The 22,689-nt window shown below is 43.0% G+C and overlaps 1 protein-coding gene across 1 annotated transcript; it reads right to left on the bottom strand.

Moving 5' to 3' along the window:
• Positions 1-826: 826 nt before the first annotated feature.
• noc2l (NOC2-like nucleolar associated transcriptional repressor) lies at positions 827-22,646 on the bottom strand. The gene is made up of 18 exons (XM_026154754.1): positions 22,556-22,646; positions 22,023-22,142; positions 21,457-21,640; positions 21,130-21,376; positions 19,302-19,392; positions 19,102-19,180; positions 18,840-18,950; positions 18,613-18,726; positions 18,309-18,497; positions 17,851-17,990; positions 16,550-16,661; positions 13,653-13,766; positions 12,018-12,119; positions 11,646-11,789; positions 5,952-6,065; positions 5,679-5,817; positions 3,700-3,789; positions 827-1,060 (listed from the first exon to the last, which is right to left on the bottom strand). The coding sequence occupies exons 1-18, from the start codon at positions 22,573-22,575 to the stop codon at positions 924-926; spliced, it is 2,247 nt and encodes a 748-aa protein (XP_026010539.1). The 5' UTR covers positions 22,576-22,646; the 3' UTR covers positions 827-923.
• Positions 22,647-22,689: the final 43 nt, after the last annotated feature.

Genomic DNA, 22,689 nt, shown 5'->3' with positions numbered 1-22,689 from the left:
GCCTCCCTGCCTGTGGGGGTAAACCTGACCCTCCTCATATACCCACACACGCACACAGCAACAGAACCAGGAGCAACCCTCGCTCACACTCGCCTTCCTCCTTCAAAGCGGTGCGCTCTTCACTCTGCTGGGACTTCCCCCTCGCTTTAGGCGGGCCTCTGCACCAGGAGGTTCAGAATTCACTGAAAACCACAGCAGAGGAAACGTGACGACACACAAGAGTTGCTCAAATCAGATCTGCAGTTGAAGGATTCACACCACACGTAGTTCACTTGTGTCCTTCCTACACCAGTGAATACGTGCCGTAAATGTGCCTCGTGATAAAGGTCAGAATCGCCATCGGTTTGGCTGTGGATTCTGGCAAGCTGGGGGGGGGGGGGGGGGGAGTAGGACAGCCGTGTTTGAGCATGTGCGATAGACAGACAGAAAAGACAGCGGTCCGGGCAGGGGGTGGGTGAGGAGTTGGCACGGAAACAGACCAGCCTGTGTTGCTGCTCTACCACCTGGGCAGAGAGTCTTGGCGCAGCATCAGACACCACCCTGCCAGCCTGGCACCGCACTGCTGCCTCGGGGCTGAACACCCGCCTCTCTGTACCCGCTCCTCTTGGCCGGCCCTGCCTGGCTGGGCCCGGCTCAGCCAGCCTCATAGCTCCTTCCAAATAGCCCGTTCTTACAAAGCCTGGGGGTGCCTACAGGTGTGCACATGTACACAAATTACTCGTTTCAGGTGCACTTGTGCATTAACATGCACATACACGCTTCAATTAGCATCTTAAAAAAATTCAAGGAGAGGATTTTTTTTTTTTGTATCAGGCTCAGTGTTTAATAAAATTAAACTTCTCTGTACTGTACATAGACAGAAAATTAAAACAACAATAGCAAAGAGAGGAAATACTGGAAATATTGACCGCTCCTATAGACCCTCAGTCGTCATCAGACAGTTCCAGGTCTTCGATTACATCCTCCTCTCCCTCAGCCAGCTTTATCAGAGCAGAGGAGGACAGCGGCTGAGGAGTCTTGGAAGCCTTTTTATCTCCTTCCTCTTCATCATCATCATCATCTGGAATATAGACAAGAAGTACTTAAACTTCACGCTCAGCCACATCAGAAACCTCTCAGGTATCGAGTAGTTTACGTGCACACACGTTAGAGTAGAACGACATTTTTAACAAACCTCTTCTAATCTGACACATTTCTACAATGTTGTTTACTCTCCAGGCTCGGCTAATGAGTGGCCACAGGAGTTGCTACCAGCTGTGAGACCACCATGTTAAAATGTGATGTAAACCATCTCTCAAAAGTTACACACGGATGATAAAAGCATAACTGAAAAGCATAAATTTAGAGTTGCGCTCCTTAAATTCCATTTCTGTTCATTTATACATAATAAATTCATTTAAGAGACTGAATTAATTTCTGGGGACAATTTAACTATTTCAGTGCAAATGCTTAGTCTAAATTCTAAAATCGCTCTTCCCTCCAAACCAGCAGCCGAACCCAGAGATGTTTTAGCTTAAAAGTTCAGACTGTCGAGACCCAAATCTGGCATCATGTGGCAGTTTATGCCTGAAAACCTGCTACAAAAACAATTAAATATTTATTAAAATTCAATTTTTTGTACTTGACTATATTTGCATTATCTAGAGCAGGGATATCAAACTTAAGGCCCGGGGGCCAGACGCAGCCCGACAGACTCCAATCTGGCCGCTGGACTGTTTTGGAAAATATGAAGAACATAAATTTCACAGCTTCTCTTACTGATAAAGAGCTTTTCCACGGCCACACTACACTAAAGTAATGAATTCATAGATGATATCTATTAATAAACTATGTCCACAGTGAAAAAAAACTAACATTTGCTTTTAATGAACAAAAACTTTCCGGTCTGTCTTTCATTTGCTACAGCTGCATTTCTATATCGTGCAGAAAAACATATTGTTATAATTCTACTTCTTCTTTTGTTAATATTAGAGATGGCACGATACCACTTTTTTATTACCGATATCATAAATTTGGATATCAGCCAATGCCGATATGAATCCGATATAGTGTGTTTTTAATCAATAAAACTGTTTTTTAACCCTGGAGAAAACCAACAGAAAACCAATGGGGTCGGCTCTGACCCCATTGGTTCTCCAGGGTTAAATATCTTGCTGCATTTTGTGTAAGTTTATACTCAAGTTTAAAAAACAAAACAAACACTAAAGCTATTCTGTTATACCTGTATGCAAAAAATACACTGCACCCAAAATATTTCATAGTTCAGCGATACTGATCAATCTAATAAACTTGAACCTGCTCCATCCTCCCTATTCTGGTATTTTAAAGAGTAAGCAACCTAACCAATAGGGTTGCAATCTCCCAGCAAAAAAAAAAGAAAGAAAAGAGAACCACCCCCCACCTCATGATGCTTAATCGACGTAATCAACTTTAATTTGATGCAGTGTGAAAAAAAATGCACAGAAATCAATTATTTTTCAAGAATAATTAAATAGATTCAACGTCTTTCTTCAACAGAACTGCAGACTGCACAGATCGTACCTTCCCAAAGGAAAAAGTACTATAGCTTAGTAGGGTATAGTTTCTATATACATTAATGGACTTCTATACATTTTACATCAGATTAAAACTTTGGGTGTAAGATTCAGATATTTATTTATTAAACACTAGATATTTTAAATGAGAATAAGAAAGAAATGTATGTCTTTGTGCCCCCTTTTCCCTGTTAATGCCCTATCGGCCCCCCTGGCTAAACTTTGCTAGATCCGCCCCTGCACAGTTACCAGCGTCAGCTGCGTAGAAAAAGATCCTGGTGTAGAAAGTAATATTAAATAAATTCTAACAACAGCTGATCAAGCTTAAACGTGCTGCTGTTGTTCAGCCGCTGGTTTCCTCTTTCTGGTGCAAAGTGGGCCAAAAACAAGCAAGAGAGACGGACTCGCGACAGAAAAGCCGATCAGCTGATCATTGATCAGTTTCACGATTGAAGTAGCAACAGGAGAGGGAGGGAGAGAGAAGAGGCAGTCGCTCCATATATCGGTTGTTAAGCTTAACGTGGGAATGCTTTACAAACACTCAGAGATGAACTTACACACTTGCTTTACTTCTCTCTGGAATAACTTCCTCGGAGATGAAATGCCGGTTTGGTAGCGAGGCTACAAATACTCAACCAGACCGCTGACAGGTCCCGCACGCCACAGCTGCTCTATCACGTGATGCATACTGTTCCCACGTGCTACGGTTATGAGCAGAGTTATGCCATGTCGCAAGTTTTGTGAGGTGCTTGTTTGATATTTAATGGATCGGATTTCATTTTTTATTTCTCTCCGATATCCGATCCAGTAATTTAGGTCAGTATCGGACTGATACCCATACGTAATATCGGATCGGTCCATCTCTAGTTAATATACAACCAGGATTAAATGTGCAGATAAACTTCAGGAAGCACTGTTTCACTGGGCTGGCCCACTTAAGATTAAAGTGGACTGTATGTGGCCCACAGTGTAAAACGAGTTTGACATCCCCGCTCTAGAGGCAAACAGTAATTTTAAGTTTTACCCTTGTTACCAGCCAGCCTCCATATTTCTGGCCCTGCACTGATAGAAAAGGGTAACGCAGACGCCTCTACACAGCAAATTAACCAAAACAGACAAATTAGGACCTTAAAATGTGTCAAAACTGTTAATTGTGAATACCGACCTAAGTCTTCTCCCTCATCATCGCTCAGGTCAGACAGGTCTTCAAAATCATCGTCATCCTCGTCATCTGACGCACGGCTGCTCTTCTTACCTGAGGGGAGATGGTGGAAAAACATTACAGCGCGCTGAAATTTGTCTAGTCCTACTTTCTTCAGACGTTCCTAAGTTTGCGTCTATTAAAACACCGGTGCATCGCTGACGTCTGACGACTTTGGAGACGTGGATATGTGGGCCAGGTATCACAGGCAGCTGGAAGTGTCTATTTCCTCCTGAGATGGAACTGAGAGTCGATTACAGGCGCCGCCGCCGCTGCTGCTGCTGGTGCACAAACACCCATGACAGTTTACTACTGGCAATTTCAGACATCTTATGCTCACGGCCTAAATATAGCAAATGGAGATAGCAGGCAGGTTCCACAGCTTCCACGATAATGGCAGAGTTGGTGTGTGTGTGTGTGTTGGAGAGATGTTGGGTTTTTTTCTTTTTGAAATTTAAGGTGTGCTACTCTCAGAGTGCTCTGTGTGTGTGTGTGTGTGTGTGTGTGTGTGTGTGTGTGTGTGTGTGTGTGTTGTCTAGCCAAAGGGACAACTGGGGTCCACATGCTTTGAAGTTGAGGTGTGATGAGAAGCTGACGGCATAGGGGAGAGAGAAGGAAAACAGAGCTGTTTCCTTTATGACACGAGCACACGCGCACACGCACACACACATAAACAACGTCTATTAAAACATCAGGTACTTCCCATCTGAATTTAAGATCGCAAACGCGCTCTCGCCCTCTCTAACTCTTTGTTGCTCACATGGTGCTTGCAGATTTCAGTTGTACCTTTGAGGTTGCCCCCAAATGACCTGGATGACTTATTACCACCACGCACACAAAAATACACACACGCACACACACACACACCAATCTTAATCATCTGCCCCTTCTCGCACTCCCCCTCTTTCCGGGAGTGTGTGAGACCGCAGAGAGCTTTGGTGAGCTGCCTGAAAGCTTTTGGCTCTTCGAGACTGGACGGCGAGGCGGTGGGTGTGCATTTGTGTGCTATCATCGAGATGTGTCTGTGTGTGTGTCTGTGTGTGTGTGTCTGCGCACGTGTTGCGAGGACATGCGGGGGCAGCTGGTTGGAGTCTACAGAGCCAGAAAAAGAGAGAGAGAGGGAGAAAAAAAAAGGGAGAGAGGCCACCGCTGGCTGTTCCAGTGGGCTGGTTTGAATTAGGAACCCCCGCTGGGATCCAAGCCTGTACTTCCTGTTGGGGTGGAGGTGGGGAGGGCAGGTTCGTGAGTGTGGAGGAGCTGAGGAAGGTTGAACGAAAGAGGGGTGAGGGAGGAGTGGAGGGGATGCTTGCCGGCAGCTGCCCATCCGTTTGTGGGGACTCTCCCCACAATGAAGTCCAGATGCATTTAAAAAAAAAAAACCCCTGCCGCCTGCTCTGTTCCTCAGTGACCTTGCCGAGGGTTTTTTTTTCTGTTTGGAGCGTGTCCGAGTGTAAAGCTATAAAATCGAGGTTGACCTGTGGACGACCCGCAGAGGACGAGAGACAAACGGGGGGGGGGGTGTTAAAGGATGAATGAGCTGACGGCGCTTTTGGCGGAGAGAGTAAGAGAGAACCAAACTCTCTGATAAGCGAGAGATTTTCTCTTCAGTTTGATTTGGGATTTAATTTTAATTTCCACGGAAACGGCCTCTGTGGATGCTTTCATATCTCGGAGCCTTACGGCAAACTGCTCTGCAGGTGATCTGCTTCGTGTAGTCAAATCTAGGAGACGTCACACAAACGGATAACGGCAGGGAAAAAAAAAAACAAAATCACAGTGAACTGTCATCACCTCTCAAGCTTTTACACTGCTGTAACAAAATGCAGCCCCCTAGAGGCCAAGTTGGGAAATATACCATAACCTGCACCAGTCCACAAATTGCATCCTTTGCAGGGCCGGATTCAGATAAGTGGGGGAAACCAGATATGAGGGGGTTAGCTCACATTTGATTTTGAGTCCTGCATCGTCATCTTCATCGGAGTCGCTGTCAGACTGGAACAGACCCTTGAACTCCTTTTTGTCCTCGGCCTTCTTCTCTTCAATCTTCTTCCGTTTGATCTCAGGAAGGTTCAGATCCTCCATCTTTATGTGACACACACACAAAAACAAACTGCAGTGCTTGTACACATGAACATTCATGAATGAAAAACAGTAGAAGTGACTCATAATGACTGAGTAAGGCGACTACTGGCAGGTTTCTTTGGTTTGATAATTACCCTTTCCTTGCCAGAAATCTCCAGCTGGATCTCCTTCTCTCGCAGCTTCTTCCACTGGCTGTAATATTTGCTCAGGGGGGTCCCCTCCTCCTGGATTTGCTTCTCCCAAGCCGCCTGACAGAGAACAGATATTTAGATGGAGAATGCACACAGGTGTGGACAGGACAGGTATGTGTATGTGAAAGGAAATGCAAATCTCCATCCTAATAAGCATAAATACACAGGTGGGTTCTCTCCCTTTCTTTTCCAGGATCTGTTTAGACAAGCCTTTCAGCAGGTTCATATTACACCTCCACCTCCAGCTGACCGGGAGAAAGAGACAGACGAGTGTGATGAAAGTCAGAGAAAACAGACGGGTTGAAGATGCCTGAAAGAGGAGATCTTCTTCAGCCCCTAAAGGTCTTTCTGGACAATATTGATTAGGCCCAATCACATTATCTGACCGACAAATCCAATAGTGCGAACAGACCGTGGCCTCTTGTACCCGTTGGCCTAACATGTTTATCACAATTTTCAGTGCCGCTATTAAGACAGAGTGACACGTGTGCACCGGAAGACGGGACGAGAGAAAGAAAACGTTACTTCTGAATTCGGTCAGACAAACAACTAAATAATTTCAGATGAGAGAAAGACGAGCGATGGCAGAGTGTGACCAGGATGGACGCAGGGCGTCGTTAATTAGGCTAGCTCTCAGTTTGGGTGACATGTCAGCAGGGGGGCTGGTGGCCGGAGGGGGGCCGTGGCCTTTCCACAGCGACAGCAGCAGGGCTGTCCCCTCTCCTTCGCCCGCGGTGACACCTCTACGGCTGCCTCCGTGCCAGGGAGTCAATGCCATGGCGACAGCCTCCGCTGAGCACAGAGCCGTGGCGACAGGCGCTGGCACCGTGCCGCGTCGTCTGCCATACTATGTAAACACACACACAGACACACACACACACACTTTCATCAGCTAGATTACAGACGAAGACCATCCGCTTCCATTTCATCTTTAAACGCTTTAGACGACATTTATAAAAACATCACAGTAACAAACAGACAAAATGATGCATTTCTGAGGGTGTGGACATGCAGCCACTTCCCACGAGAACATAAAAAGCACAAGTGATTTTGTTTTTCCTCCTTCGGTTATAGCAGAAGCGCTAACACACCACGAACTTGAACCATGACTTCAGCTCTGAATCTCCTTGGGTATAATTAAACGCATCCACACAGAGGCAATCTTTCCCCCGCCTGAACCCTGCCTCTGCTGACACACTGGACATTTCAGCCATAGCTTTCTAGGCTGGAGGACGTTTGTCCCATGAAGTGATCAGACGTCACTGTGAAGCTTTCCAATCATGCGAGCGCTCACTTCACCGACAGCAAACCTTGCCATACGTGTCTGCGTAGATTCTCAGTCATCCAGGTCATGGTAATCTAAGGAGCTTGAAGACGTTTCAGCTCTCATCTAGGAAGCTTCTTCAGCTCTGAATCAGAATGAAACATCTTCAAGAAACTTAAAGAATTCCAGACGCTTTTCTTTCCAAACACCAGAGTGTGCAGATGCACTTATGCGCCCAGACACACCTTCAGACGGGCGAACTCCAGATTTAGTGTTTAATGAGACGGTGAAAGAAAGAGACAGCAAATTATTTTGCATACGGAGCACTAATGCGAGAGCTTTGCAAGCCACTTTTTTTTTTTTGTGAAACCATGCTACATCACGATGCTACAGAGTAGTTGTAATCTGCTGTGATAATAGACTGTTAGCGTATCAATACGATTAGCCTTAAATTCTACAACAATTCCCACAATTCCTTTGTGTTTGCCGCCAGTCCATTGGTAGATGGTATGCGCAGGCGGCTCAGAGAGTTTAATGGAAATTGGAAGCGTTTTTTTCGCTGAATAAATGGAGCGATGTTTTAAACGTTTAAAAGAAAATGGAAGAAAACGAGCCATCAGGATGAAACAAACACACAACCTGCAGCAACTTAAGGAACGTCTGACAATAAAGGGAAAGTTTAGAAGTACAACAGCGAGTGGGAAAAGGACTTTCCGTGGCCGAACCATGAAGCTAAGGCGCAACTTTTTGTCAGCACTGCTCAGAAGCAGTGAAAAAGAGTAAACCAGACAATCGTTACGTCGTGGAAAACAAGATATTTAAAAGAGACGACGTTAAAAAAAAAAAAGAAATACAATAAAAAAAAAAAAAAGGAAATGCTTGTTTCAAGTTGCTCTGTCCTGTTCTAACAATACTGTTCCATAAAATTATGCCATTTGCCGCAACTCTAAATTGCTCTTCAGATCAAGCATCGAATGGAGCGTGCCGAGTTCGCTGCCATTAAATGGCTGAAGGCAGGAGGAATGTTAGAGAAGTTCCCGAGCATGCAGTCTGAGGGAGAGAAAGGTACCTTTCAGGTGTCGTATCATATCAGAGAAATATTTCCTGAATACGTTCTTCAGTTACCGTACTGGTGTTTATTTTGTTGTTAATATGATTTTAAGGGCATGGAGCTGAAAGGGCAAGTTGTTACTGTGGATGTCACCTAGACATCCACCGCTTTGACACACCTGACACCTGTAATTATAGAGGTGTTGCATACAGACACATTCAAATATCACACATGTATGTCACTAAAACACACACACACACACACATATACATATACACACATACACACATGCAGTACGTATACTTGTACACCTATGTGTTATACACACTAATACTAGTTATTGTGTTTGCATTTTTACCGACAAACACGTTTGTCTGAAAAGATTTCTAGTTATTGTGTGTTCATATTACACATTACTGTCAGTGTGTTTAAGTAAAGAACTGCACTGCTTTTGGTTATTAGGGATTTTAACAAAACTAGCAAGCTTTGTAGCACCAGTACTACAAGCTAACAAAGTCAACGTTCTTTGCCCTGGACAAACTACATCTGTTAGCCCTGGACAGCCCACTATGTTGCCAGCACTGCTCTTTGTGATGCAAATTCTTTAATCTTACAGCAGATCCACCATCGTCATCGCATAGTAGTGCACTGGTGATCTACAGACGCTGCAAGCTCTAAAGAGACTGTGTCTGCATGTTCTAGAGAGATTTGTGGAACAACCAGTATTGCAGGTCGCTCTTTGTAGTGAACTTCAAAATCCAGTCCAAAGACACGCATGTTGAGTGAAACTGGTCGTGGATTCGAGGAAGATGGGTGATAAAGTGCTTCGGTTTATAGAAAACCCTATAAACCTAACCCTATGAAGTACTGGTGTACTTAAGTAGGATTTTCAGGTATCTGTACTTTATTTGGGTATTTATTTCTCTGGCAACTTTTTACTTTTACTTCCTACATTTTCACACAGATGCCTCTAATTTCTACTCATTATGTTTGCAAAACAGGCTCGTGACTTTAGGTTTAACGAGTCTGGGAGATTCAAACATGAAACTGATTTGAGCCTAAATGGAGGGAACAGTAACACCTACTGGTTTATCCATCAAGAGGGCTTATCACATACAAAGAGATGAAAGAGGCAAAAACATGTAATTGATTGAAGCGCTACACTTTGGGGGTAAGTTATACTTCAGTATAATAACTTTGCATGGTCCAGGGTTTGTATGAAAATACCTGGCAGTTAAGTTCAGGATAAACAGGTTAGCTTGCAGTACTGTGGTAAATGTACAGTAAAGCACTGTGTTGGACTGGTGCACAGTGGCTGTGGTGCTCATGGCCAGTGTTAGGTTACATACAGCAGAGATGAATTTGAATTTAAGCTAATGATGCTGAGACTCGTTCATTGAATTCGGCCTTTACACCAACTGTATACTTTCTAGCATAAAGACAGTATAAACAGGGTGCTGTCAGTGTAAAGGATGGAAATCAAGACAGTCTATGAAGCATCTGCTTACATCTAGTTGAATTCAGTTGTAAATGTACAAAGAGCAGTAAAGCTCAGAGCAGCAGCATCAGGTCAGCTGATTATAACATGTAAACAAAGACAAATCCACTGTCTCAGTAGAAATGATTACTATAACTGATCTCAGAGTTCCCTCCATTAAAATCCTATTAAAACTCTTGAATTTTCTTTTTAGCTGTGAAGGTAAGTTCTAAAATCAAGTTTATACTCCCTACTGCTAATATAATATAGATAATATAATTTTATTATTATGTTAATACAGCATGAGGTTCAGATAGTGTTGCACAAAAACTGCTGGTAGAAATGTCCTTCAAAGATCTAATTTGTAGTTTCTTACTTACTTTTCAGAGCTTATGTTTTCACTTTTTAACCTTTACTGGATGGAGTAAAGCCACCGTCCCACTGTCTGCACAGCCAAGGACTTGCATCAGGCACCACCCTTAGTTCAAACCTTTTAGCTATTGATGAGTCTATTTATAGGAAAACTATCCAGTATGAATATGGGAGATACAGTTCATTAGGTTGAAAACTGGACAGTAACTCAGTGAAGCACTACTGGTAACTGCATCTTGTGTATAACTGGCCCTTTGAGACCTCCCGGGGTCTACAGCCAGAGTAAGCACAGGGTCATTCTTACCTGAGTTTAAGGTTTATATAGAGAGGTGTTCTCCATTACCAGCTTCTGCCTGTGGCATTAGATGATCTGTTGTTAGATGGCCTGCAGCACGTAGCTCAACTGGAAACTATCCCAAAGGAATATAAAAAGCTATTTTTCCCTGCAACTGGATTTCTCTGGTGCTCTTATTAGAAATACTGGAATATGATTGTTGAACATATAGTTACACGAACCAATAATTATTACCCATAAGGGCTGTAATTTATTTACAGATGACTGTAAATACTCACTGTTGTACCCCTCTCCAAACGTCCTTGATGTTAATGATTTGAAAATGTGGATCTATCGCTCCATCATACGTGCTGCTACTGATTTTCAGTCTAGTTCTTGTGTAATTTGGCCCTTTCTTTATGTTTCCCTTCCATAAGAACGGCTTTTTGACAACCAGCCCTCCACTAAGAGTGTGTGATGAGGCTTCAGGGAACCGTATGGATCAGTTAAGGAGTCAGATGCATCTCTCAAGTTCTGTGTCAGGTGTTTGCAGGATGCTTTCCCATATTTTTCCAGGACATGACTTTCAGATACTGTTTGTCCTCAACACACAGTACACCATTTCAAGGAATGCCAATTTTTTTAATCTAATAGCTCTTTGGGAATCACCTTGTTGGTGCAAAGATAGTATTTTTCAAAGTGTGTTATCTTTGGCAGTTATTTATAGATTCAACTAAAGAAATGGGAACTGTTTTTGTGACAGGCTACTAGTAACAAAGTGGCAAATGGTACGTTACATGTAGATGAGTCATGTGTAGACAGAACACTGGCTCATGCATTGAGTTACATACCTTTTCATGTCCAAAGAAACGTTTGAAAAGATATTCATAAAGTCTGGAGAACTGTTGCTCAAGACTGCTTTTAAAATGAAATAAAGTCTAGCTTGGAAGCAAAAATAACAGTAAAATGTTTTTTCCTGTTGCCCATCTTGCATTTTGTTGATGACCTTTACGTTTAACTGGCCTTGAGTAGTTTTAAAATTTAAACCTATTTAGTGCCATTTTCAACATATTATTTATTTGCCCTTATTATGTGGATCAATGGAAGAGCATTGCTCTGTATTTGCAACTCATTTCTATGTTAAAGGTTTTCAAAAGCAGAAGGGCCAAACAATCATCGCACAAACCAGACCCACTCACCACAGCGGTGGCATCGGCCACTCCAAATGTGGCCTTCTGTCTCCGTCCTGTGATGTGGCTGCTGTTTTCCTGTATCTTCTCCAACAGCTGACGCACCGGCTTAGAGTAATTGGCCACTTTGCATTCCTTCAGGAACGCTTTCAGCTGCAGGGACATGGAGGAGGTGCATGAGAAGGTAAGAACAAGCACAAAGGATGATTATTGTTTCCCCTAAAGGAAGCTGATTCGGTTCAGCAGATCCTGAATCATATATTCAGGTGAAAAACTTTGGGAATAGCATTCAGTGTCATAGCAATTGTCTAAAAAAGTGACAAAGTCAAAAAAATAAATCAATTCTAGTCTGCTTTAAGATCACTTTGAAGTATGCCTCACCTGAATGATGGTGGGCAAGGCGAGCTCAGGGAACCCGATGGAGCTGGCCTGAGTGTGGAAGTAATCTAGTATCAGGTCGTACAGCTGGTCAATCATCCCGTCCTAAAACACAACAGGACAGCAACGATCATAAACAATGTTCACAATTTACAAAATGCTTATTGGTCGGGGCTAACTTAAAATAAGTCTCCAAACCAATCACATCTCGCTTAGCATGACGTCTATACCAGTGAACAGAAACAAAGTGCAACATTCACATAAGCTAAAGTTTTATTTTATATGAACTCACTAAATCACTCAAACAGTGCGAGCTGATGTGTCTGCATCACCCTGCCATTAGGAGTGATGCAGTGATGAGTGGCTAACACTGGAGCCAATACTGAACGACTGTATTTTCACTGAAAAGCAGAAAGGAGTCTATATGAACGACAAACTGCGCAAGTCTACACTGGCAACAATAAGCAAGCAAAATGCGATTACTGGCCAGCACATTATCACAATGTTGTGCTAATCAATATACTCTGTTTGCAATGTATAGTGCTAGCACACAGATCCATCACAGCTGTGGATGTGTGTGTCCCTGGGACATGAAGTCACCTCCGGCTTATAAACAGGAGATCAAATGGTTACCATTTAGGTAATATACCAAAAAGTAACATGACTAGCCGAGATGCCGCCCCAGGAAAACCGAATGCATTGAAAATAATTACAGTGTAGCATCAACAGCTTGAAGGCTGAAGAGCAGCCAGGTTTCCACAGCAGCTGCATCTACATGTCGATACGGCAAAGACTGGGAAAGGCACTGGGTACCAGTACACTAGCTTGACCCCAGAGGCAGGATTTGGTTCTCCTCCTGGTCTTGAACCGACAATCTTTTTGCACGTAATGCTAACTTTGTTAACCGCTACACCACAGAGCCACTATGTGACGGTAATAGTGTACAAACTTTAGCACTTCATAACAGCTATATTCTCTATCAACACAGACTAAAAACAAATAGGAAACCACAGAAAAGCAACCTGAGATTACCAATTGTGTTACTCAGAGCTCCCTGTAGCCCCTAAACCTTTTAAAGTTTCAGGTCAAATGAGGACCTACTTTATACAACAACAACAACTATTATTATTGTTGTTGTTACTATTATTATTATTTAGCCTTTAGTAAAAGCTGAATACGTAAAGATGCCATCTACAGGGCTAGAAGTTAAGCTGCCTTTCTGTGAAATAAAACATCTGAAGCCTGTGTGGACTGAGAGGTGCTCTGATTCAGACCGATCTGTTTGTTCGGTCAGGTCTGCTGTGTGTTTACGAGACGGGGGTTCACGGCAGTTGCCTGGGTGACAGCGGTGAGAACAGACCTAGCGAGCGGAGTGCGGGGGATAATCCCACAGAGCTGCAATCCTCTTGGCTGCAGCACTGAGCGAGGTGACTCAGGGTCAGTCTGAGAGCTCTGACTTTCAGCGTTGTCCTCAATCCACACCCACTCTGTCACAGAGTAGCACTAAAATAACTAAGACTCCAGGAGCTGCTCCATCTCAGCACACTAAAGACAGAATCAGCAGGAACCGCTGTATACCAGCTATAAAGAAGTACCTGGTCTAACACTCTTAACACTAGCGGTCACAGTAACACTTACCTTGTAGGCTTTCTCGATTAGGTTGACCTTGTTAAGCTTCAGGATGACTGCAAAGTTGATGGGTTTCTTACTTATTCGTCCGGGTTTCTTGTTGAAATCAACTTGCTGGAAGATCTGTAAGAGGAGACAAACAGTAAACTCTGATCTACTCATACAACAGTGTAGTGCATACCATCTCAAATATAAAACATGCTCTTTTTAATCAATCTGTCAGTCTCTTTGTTTGCATTTTTTAAAAAGGATGCAGATTTTGGTATGAGTAACATCCACCTGTTTTCTCAACTATCCAATCCAGACACATCCCTTAATGAAGGAATCAATAATGCAGGTTGGGCCTACAAACGTCATAATTAACATCACTATTAATTAAACCAATTAGCTAATAAATCTGTTTTATCTGTGAGAAACCAAGTCCACAGCTACCGCTTGCATAGGACTTAAGAGGGTAAGTAGCAGCCAGGTGCTGCTAATCAAATGCACTTGAATTATTGATCATCAGCGAGTGTGAGCACCTCTCTAAAAGCAGAAGCTTTGCTGGTCCGCAGTATTTAGACGTGTGTTAACATAATCCCAAGAATAAAAGACATCAACAGTGATCTTAGAGAACCAATTGTTGCTGCCCATCAAACTGGGATGGGATCTACTGTTAAGTGAAAAACAAGACCGTTGCCAATCTTCCCAGGACTGGATGTTCCAGTAAATTCACCCCAGGATCAGACCATGCAATGCTCTGCAGGCTGTAGTTAGCATGTTAAATGTCAAAGTTAATGACAGTACAGATAGAAAAAGACTGAACAAGTGTGGTGCTTGTTGACAAGAGGGGGTGTCTTCTCTCTTAAAAGAACACGGCAGCACGGCTTAAGTTAAGCTGCATTTGAACAAACCACAAGATTTCTGGAACGATGTCCTTTGGACAGATGAGACCAAAGTGAAGATGTTTGGCTGCAACGATGCCCAGTGCCATGTATGAAAAAGGAAAATCAAATCCAGCATATCAGCTCAAACACTTCAGGTTAACTGTCATGCACGGTAGTGGAGGAGTGATGATCTGGGTTGTTTTGCAGCCACAAGACTTTGCAGTCATTGAGTCAAACATGAACCCCCACTGTGCACCAAATGCTTGAGTCAAATGTGAGACCGTCTGTCTGACAGCTGGCTGAAACTGGGTAATTTAACGGGACAATCATCCCAAGCACCGCAGGAGATCTACAGCAGAATGGCTAAAAAAGGAAAACGACGGTGTTGCAAAGGTCAAGTAAAAGTCCAGACCTCAACCAGACTGAAATGCAGTGGCAGGACCTTAAGAGAAAGTCATATAGAAAACAATTGCTTCAAGTTAAAAGTGGTTCTACAAGCAACTGAATCGTATGGTGTGCTTAGTTTTTCAAGTCCAGCGGAAACTTTATCTCCTGGCTGTAGGTTGATATTTGGAACTGCTTCTACGCGTTAATAAAAGCCGCGACCGTCTCTGTCTTGAGTAAATCCGCATTCAACTTGCTATTCTTCAAAGACAACGCAGCTAAAGAAAACATTTATTCTGCGGGATGCTGAAAGTGTTTTGACAATTATCAGTCAGCGCAGCTCATTTTAAATACTGCAGTGTTACTGAGATGACACATTTCTATCTTAGTCTGTGAAAGTACATTCTAGCCAACGTGTGGGCTATTTGTCTACAAGCTTTAGCTTTCACATCTGCCCACAGTGCGCAAGTGAATTTCTGTCTTGTATTTGTGTATCAAGCTATTTCTGACTCCCTGTATCTCTGTGTGTGTGTGTGTGTGTGTGTGTGTGTGTGTGTGTGTGTGTGTGTGTGGTCGTTAATGCTCGCTGTGCGCGAAGCAGAGCAACGCTCCTGGCCGGTGCTGTCTGTACAAACATAGGATGTGGTGGCGGTCTGCGGGGGAGCCAGGGGAAGTGGGAAGGCATGGGCCAACCCTGGTGCACTCTCTCTCTCTCTCTCTCTCACACACACACACGCATGCACACAGCTACACAAGCAGGAAGCTCCAAATCATACACCCCCCTCGGAGATACGAGAACACACACACAGGCACAGACACACAGGAGGAAGGGGCTGCTTTTGCTGTTCTAATTAAAACAGTAGCAGCGTACCTCAGCCTGACTTTAACAAGGGGAACAGTAAAGGAGAAAAAACACAGGAAGCATTGTGCGTCACAAATAAACACAGCTTGCTGTTGGGGGTTAGATGGAGCGAGGGAGGCGGGGGTCGGAGTGTATCTGTGTGTATGACGGGGAGAGAAGTGGGGAGTGGGCCATAGGCAGAGAGGATGTGGTCTGCACAGCATGTTAGGACCAGAGTGTAAACCACAACCGTGTCTTTATCGCTTCGGTCAAACTGCTGCATGCACACAAACACATACAGACAGACGTGCGCTGACCACTCCCAGCGGGCCGAGCCAGTCGCCAGCACATGTCTCTCCTCCAGCAAACCACAACAAAGCCGCACAGCGTGCATAAAAACTTGCGCACAAAGGCACACTACGCGATCACGTGACTAGCACCTGATCCAGAGAAGATGTTGTCAGTTGGTGACCCGTGATTGGTCTGATAACAAAGGTGTCTCTCACAGCTCTACCCTTTGAATGTTTCCTCCTAAGCTTCTACAGTTGTGGCCGTTGAGACCAAAGTGCATTTCGTATGCCACTGATGTTTTTCCGCAGCAAACCACCGACGGAACATTTCATCACATCTACCTTTTCATTGTTTCCATTTCACCAAAGTCAGCCAACGGGCTGTTTATTGTAGATTATCTCAAACTATCTGAGGGCCTCAAGTTGTGTGTCGGTGCGAGAGACTCGAGCCACTGGAAACCTGACCCCTCACTGATACGCTGTTAGCTCTGCACACTGGTTACTTGAGATGACGTGAAGCCTTACCTCCAAGAGGAAAGGCAGAACGGGCACAAACGTGTTGGTGCTGCCAGACAGCAGAGTGAGCGCTCTGCAACAGTGCATCCTCAGAGGGTAATATCTCGCTGTGGGAACCAGTCTGAAAGAGAAAATAGTGATCAATGTCTCCACCTGCTGTTGGCAACGTGTACAAAAAATAAATAAAAATAATTCTCTTCCAAGATTTTGAAAGCAACACAGTTTTAAAAAATTTTGGGTGAAGGAACCACAAAATATATTGATGCAGATTGCAGGAGTACAAACAACGGTTCATCTCATTAGGTAAACCTGTTCATGTTTCTTAATGCAAAGATCTAATCAGCCAACCCAAAGGCATACACGTGCCTTCTGACAGAGTATTTCAGAAACTGTTAATCTACTGCGATTTTCCTGTGCAATCATTCTAAGGTTTACAGGGAACATTCCCAAAAAGAGAAAATATCCTACGCGAGGCAGATCTTTGGGCAGAAATCACTTGCTACTTTTAAGGATCAGAGGAGCTTGGATGCTTTAAGGAAGACAACAGTAAGTCAAATCACAGTAAGTCATTATAGCCAAGGTATGCAGAAGAGCATCTCTGAAGACCACTCCCATCCCAACAGGAAGCTGAGGCTACAATTCACACAGACTGACAAATTTTTTTTAAAATGTTCCCTGGTCCAAGGAGTCTCAGTTTCTGCTGCAACATTCAGATGTTAAGGTCAGAACTACATGAAAGCTTGGATCCATCCTGCCTTCAATCAAATTTCCTCGGCTCACTTTGGGACCCTCAGTACCAACTGAGCATCATTTAAACGCTACTTCTACTTGAATACTGAATCACGTCCATCTCAGACTGCACCCATCTTCTGATGGCTGCTTCCAGCAGGATAACGCACCATGTCACAAAGCTCAAATCTCAAACTGGTTCCTTGAACATGACGATGTACTCAAACATTCATCAGATCTCAATCCATCACAGCATCTTTGGGATGTGGTGGAACGAGAAAGTGACATCATGGATTTACACCCAACAAATTGGCAACAACTGTGTGATGTCATCATGTCAATATGGACCAAAGCAGGAATGTTTCCAGCAGCTTGTTGAATTTATGCCACAACGAATTAAGCTAGTTCTAAAAGCAAATGGAGGTGCTAGCGAGGTGTAACATAAGTGTATGATATAATATAAGTGGCTGTTTAGTGTGTATTTGAAGCCAAGTCGTGGCTTTATTTATACATCAGACTCTGGGGTTGAGTTTTTAATCTTTTAAAAGCTTTTTTTCCCTAACATATTTATGTATACTTACTTCATGGTGCCAATTATGACTTGGCAGAGTGGATAGATCAGAGGCTGCAGTACCTCACTGGGGTGGAGTGTGCTCAGGACCCGACACCACAGGAACAGACAGTGAATATACTGCCAGTTATAAACTGATTGATACGTTTCCTATTAAAGAAAAAAAAGGGGTCAAATGTGAATGAGGGTGAGCATCTATATAGCAGAGAATAGCTCTGTGTCACTGCGCGTGGTTGCTCAGTCAGTATATAGCTTTAAATTACTTTTGTAAACTGGACTAAGCTCCAATCATACATCCCCGTTTTTGCGCATGAGCATTTCAAAAGCAAATATATATTTGAATTTTATATAATTACAAAAACCAATCCTTAAATTGAAGCCCTAAATGACTCAAGGCAGATGTATACTTGTCAGTCTCTATAAATACTGTTTTATGTGAGCACAAACAGCAAAAAGAAGCCAAACAACCTTCTTCTTCATGGTCATGGCGTTTCTGAGGTGAATGGCCAGCTGTCGGATATAGATGAAGGCGTGCTGGTAAGTGACCTGCGTGTCCAGGGCATACATCTCTGTCAGAGTTCTCTGCATGAAGTTGATCATGGGCAGCACGTTGGGAGATGTGAACTTGCAGTTTTGTACATAAGAAATGTACATTTGCTGCAAAGAGGAAGACGGTTATTCTTAAGAAGCCCAGGCTGGATTTGCTTTTCCCCCCCTTTTGCCTCAGTAAAGATCCAGGTTTGTTGTGAACACCTCAATTCCTGCAGCTCACCTTAAGAATCGGGTTGAGGTACGTTTCCTGTTTCTGGCGGCAGATTTTATTGAGGGCCAGGAAGGCAAGAACCCGACTCGTCTCTTCCCCCGTGCTCCACTGCTTCATTAGTTGCTGGAGTCAGAAACAGGAAAAGGAAACAAAAACAGAGACACATTAAGACATCATTTGTCAATAAATACTGACATATTTTACTCCGTGTCATCAAGCTAAGGTGGAGGTCTCACCTTAATCAGGTGGCGACACTGTTTGGGTAGACACAAGTAATACGGTACGAGCTGGTTGGTGTGCTTCAGGACCGCGCAGATGACCGTAGCCTCCGTTAGGCTGGATAACAGCTGCAGTTGGGAAACAAGAAATAATTTTAAAGCAAATATTCACAAAAATGAATCCCTGTATTCTGTATTTCATGTATCTGCCTCACAGGAACACACAGGCCTGAAATCTAAGTGGTGAAAAACAAAGAGACACATGAAGTAAAGAGCAAACCTGAACCACTCCACTGAGATACATCTTTATGTCCATCTGATTCTTCTGCCATCTTGGACTAGACGAAGGAAGCACTGACCTGCGAACAAACCGCAAGACAAACAAAGAAATGAGTGAACAGGTTCTCTTTTCCCTCTTCTCAGCTACACCGAGACAATCGATGAGAAATGAGACGAGTGTGAATATTGTGGATTTTGTACTTTTTTTGGTCTTTATCTGGCTTCAGGTTAAGCATCCTCTGCAGAGCTCCGTGGATATCTTTGATGCAGAACAGGACCAAAGCATTGAACACTGCAGACAGAAAAAGAACATCATGCATGCTTAAGTGTTGTATCTTTCATAAATAGCACAAGGACTGAATATTAATGTGCTTATGTCATCACAATAATACAATTCTAGAAACAATCGATCTTTAAAGGAAAGCTTGAAGAACTGCCAGAGGACTTTTTGTAACTGATAAACTGTGTTTTCAATTTCTTCTCTGTGACAGAGATCGGCATGTTTGTCTCTAAATAAGCTGCGCTTCTTTTATTCTTCGCTTCTTTTTATTTATATAATGTAGCTTGTTTATCCTAGCTCATTTTTGATGTTTGTGAATCTTATGAGCTTCTTACGGAGTGCTTAAAACGTTAAAATAAACATTAAATCTGCACTGTAGATACATCGTAACAGAAACCCTCTGAAACACTACAATGTAACCTGATGTGCAAATGTAACTACATTTTGCAGTTACATTTGTAACTACAAATATAACCGCTACTGTGATTGGCCTGTTCGATACTCTCAATTCCTCCTGTGCATTTACCTTTTTTTTTTTTTTTTTATTTGTTGACTACACTTTTTTTAATTTATCAGTCAGAGAATAAAAATGACCACCTCAACATGAGGACTCAGAGATGTCAGCAAATTTCTAACTGCAGCTTCCCAGAAGTATCAGAACGGAGATGAACGAATTTTCAAAAAAGTGAAAAACAAAAGCCCCCCCACAAAAAAACAAATAAACCCCAAAACAAAACAAAAAATAAAACCCCACCTGACAACAATAACAACAAGTCCAAGCATTTTATATATTTCTATCGTGGCTGGCACTGCATAAACAACCGTAGGGACACGACTACAAGCTAATTAATGAGTAAAATATCACACAAAAGCATGAACGCTTCCAACAGCATGTGACAAGTCATTAAGGACTGACAACAAATTATGGTTAAATTATTAAATTCGCTAGGTATTCCCTTACTGGTTGGTGATTGGTTGCCGGTTGCTAGCAGATCACAGCAGTCGACAGCAGTTTGTATGGAAGATGCTGAACTGTCTCCACTGCATCACCGTATACCTCTTTTAAAAGAGGTCCTTTAGCCATTTTCATCATCCAGATGGGGCGACTCGTTTTCCAGTCGCCCCATCTATTGTCTATAGGGTCGTGATAGCAGTGGGTCCAAATGTCCCGTGGACGTTACACCGATGGTATACCTGCTGCTCGGTGTATGGCTTTTTAATCAGACTTGAGGACCACTGTGTTTCCTTGTTGCCTGGTTTCAAAACTGGCTGGATTTTCATGAAGGAGATGCTCTCATGACCAATGACTAGCCAACCAGTGGGATGCAGTCTGTTGTCGTCACATTTTCAGATCGCTTGAAACCCCGGCCGAGTAGATACTACAAAAGTACGTGGTACCAGGTACTACCACATAATGAAAAACCCCAAAAACCAAGTCGATCTGATCCGAAGAGGTGCTAATGGAAAAGGGCTATTTAAGACCAACTACTCACCAACCAGTCACAGAATTAAAACTTTCACATAGCAATCAATGGTTGCCAGGGGTCACAGACCCCCCTCTCTAGGACTGCATAAATAGTGCTTTCAACAATCACTTGCTTACCGGTTGGAGAACACACATTTTTCCTTTGTGACTGTTGGATGGTAAATGGTTGCTGACAGGCCTCTAGGCCTGTGTGACTGGTGTTTTAATTTCAAATTAAACTGTTATATACCCATATATACATGAATACAGATATGAGGACCCACCTGAGCTGTCAGCTACTTTGTAGCGGCACTGACCGCCCTCTTCACCCTTCGTTGTGGCGACAGCAGCCTTGAAGGCCTGCGTGACTTCTCTGAAGAGATGAGCTGTGGGTTCTTTCTTCATGGCCACTTTCCAGTCGTCTATCATTTTGTCTGTGACTTTGATAGTATCTGCTCCCTTCTTGGCTTTCTTTGAACTTTTTGCTGCATATTCATCGTCATCATCTTCTTCATCCCCAGAACTGGCCTCCTACAAACATGTAAAAAGGCAGCATGAGGATCTCCTAATTTCCAAAAGAACTCACACCAGAAAGTAAGTAGCCCTCTTACCTCCAGTTTAGATGGTAGTTTGTGGTACCCTCTCTCGTCTTCATCATCTGAGCTGTCGGTGTCGTCAAAATTTAAAAGTGCCTGGTCGTTTTCCTGCAGAAACTTGTAGAACTCGGGATCTTTGCTCTTTAACCTGGACAGCTGCTCCTTGTGCTGAGAGGCCTTACCTTTAGACTTTTGATCTCTACAAATACAGAGTATGTACAAAACGAGTTACAGAACTTTGAGACATTTTCTGCATTTGCACTTTTCTAACAGTACATCATACAGAAAAGAATAATCAGGCCCCTTGGAAATTACGCCCCTGCCAAAGCATCTCAGTCGGGTTAGGACTTTGACTTTGATTAGGCCAGGCAGCACATATAGCAGAATAGTACCATAGCTAAAGGGGTGTGAAGTCAGTTGGTGAGTCTGAAAAGTAAATAGATATGACCCCAATTGAACAGAATACAATATCCAAATATTTTACACTGGAAAATGCTGCACGTGTGTATACCCGTATCAGAGCGTGCCCACATTTAAGATTATGTTTCACCCCCTAAAGGTCTCTAAATATAAGGACTCACTTCTTAGGGCTTGGAGAGTTCTGATCTGTCTTCTTCTTGAGCCCATTCTGTTTGGGAGGCTCTTCGTCCGATTCAAAGCCTGTCAGCAGGAACTCATCCACACTCAAGTCTTCTAATTTCCTACAAGAAAGAAAACAATCCATAAGAAGCAAGTCGATCAAAATGTGTGTGTGGTCTAACTGTCCTACAGTTTTTAAGTTCACGTGTAAGCATTTTTGTTGGTTAGCTGTTCACTTGTCAGTCAGATGCAAATATCTCCCTAAAACACTCAAGAACCTTGTATTATTATTATTATTATTATTATCATTATTATTATTAATATTTTCATGAAGCGAAACCACACTTAGAATACAGCAGTCGTATTCGAGTTAGCATGACGACTTTATGCTAGCACTTTAGTTACTAACATACAGTCGTAAAGAGTTAGAATGACTTTCACGACTAACTGGCCAGACTTTAACTTTCAACATCAACATAAAATACTGGGTAAATCTCATTGTATTCATAGCATAATAAAGAAAATATTAACAAACCTTTTCTGTTTCGCTGCCATGCTGGATCTAAAAAACGTGACGCCAAACCGCAATACCCACAATCCTCTGGTGCAAAGCGATGGAATTGGTTTTATGTTTCGCGGATACTGATCGTATGACGGTACTTGCGTTTA

This window comes from Astatotilapia calliptera, chromosome 20, assembly GCF_900246225.1.
Source record: "Astatotilapia calliptera chromosome 20, fAstCal1.2, whole genome shotgun sequence".
Lineage (NCBI taxonomy): Eukaryota > Metazoa > Chordata > Actinopteri > Cichliformes > Cichlidae > Astatotilapia > Astatotilapia calliptera.
The sequence above is the reverse complement of the archived record's forward strand: the minus strand, read 5'-3'. Positions and strand labels throughout refer to the sequence as shown.

Bases quoted from the DNA above. Each gene is read 5' to 3' on its own strand.
- noc2l (XM_026154754.1), bottom strand. From the start codon at position 22,575: ATGGCAGCGAAACAGAAAAG. The intron at 18,951-19,101 runs GTTTGCTCTTTA...TCCCAACTGCAG, and splicing joins ATCTCAGTGGAGTGGTTCAG to CTGTTATCCAGCCTAACGGA. The intron at 12,120-13,652 runs GTAAGTGTTACT...GTTGTGTTTTAG, and splicing joins TAATCGAGAAAGCCTACAAG to GACGGGATGATTGACCAGCT.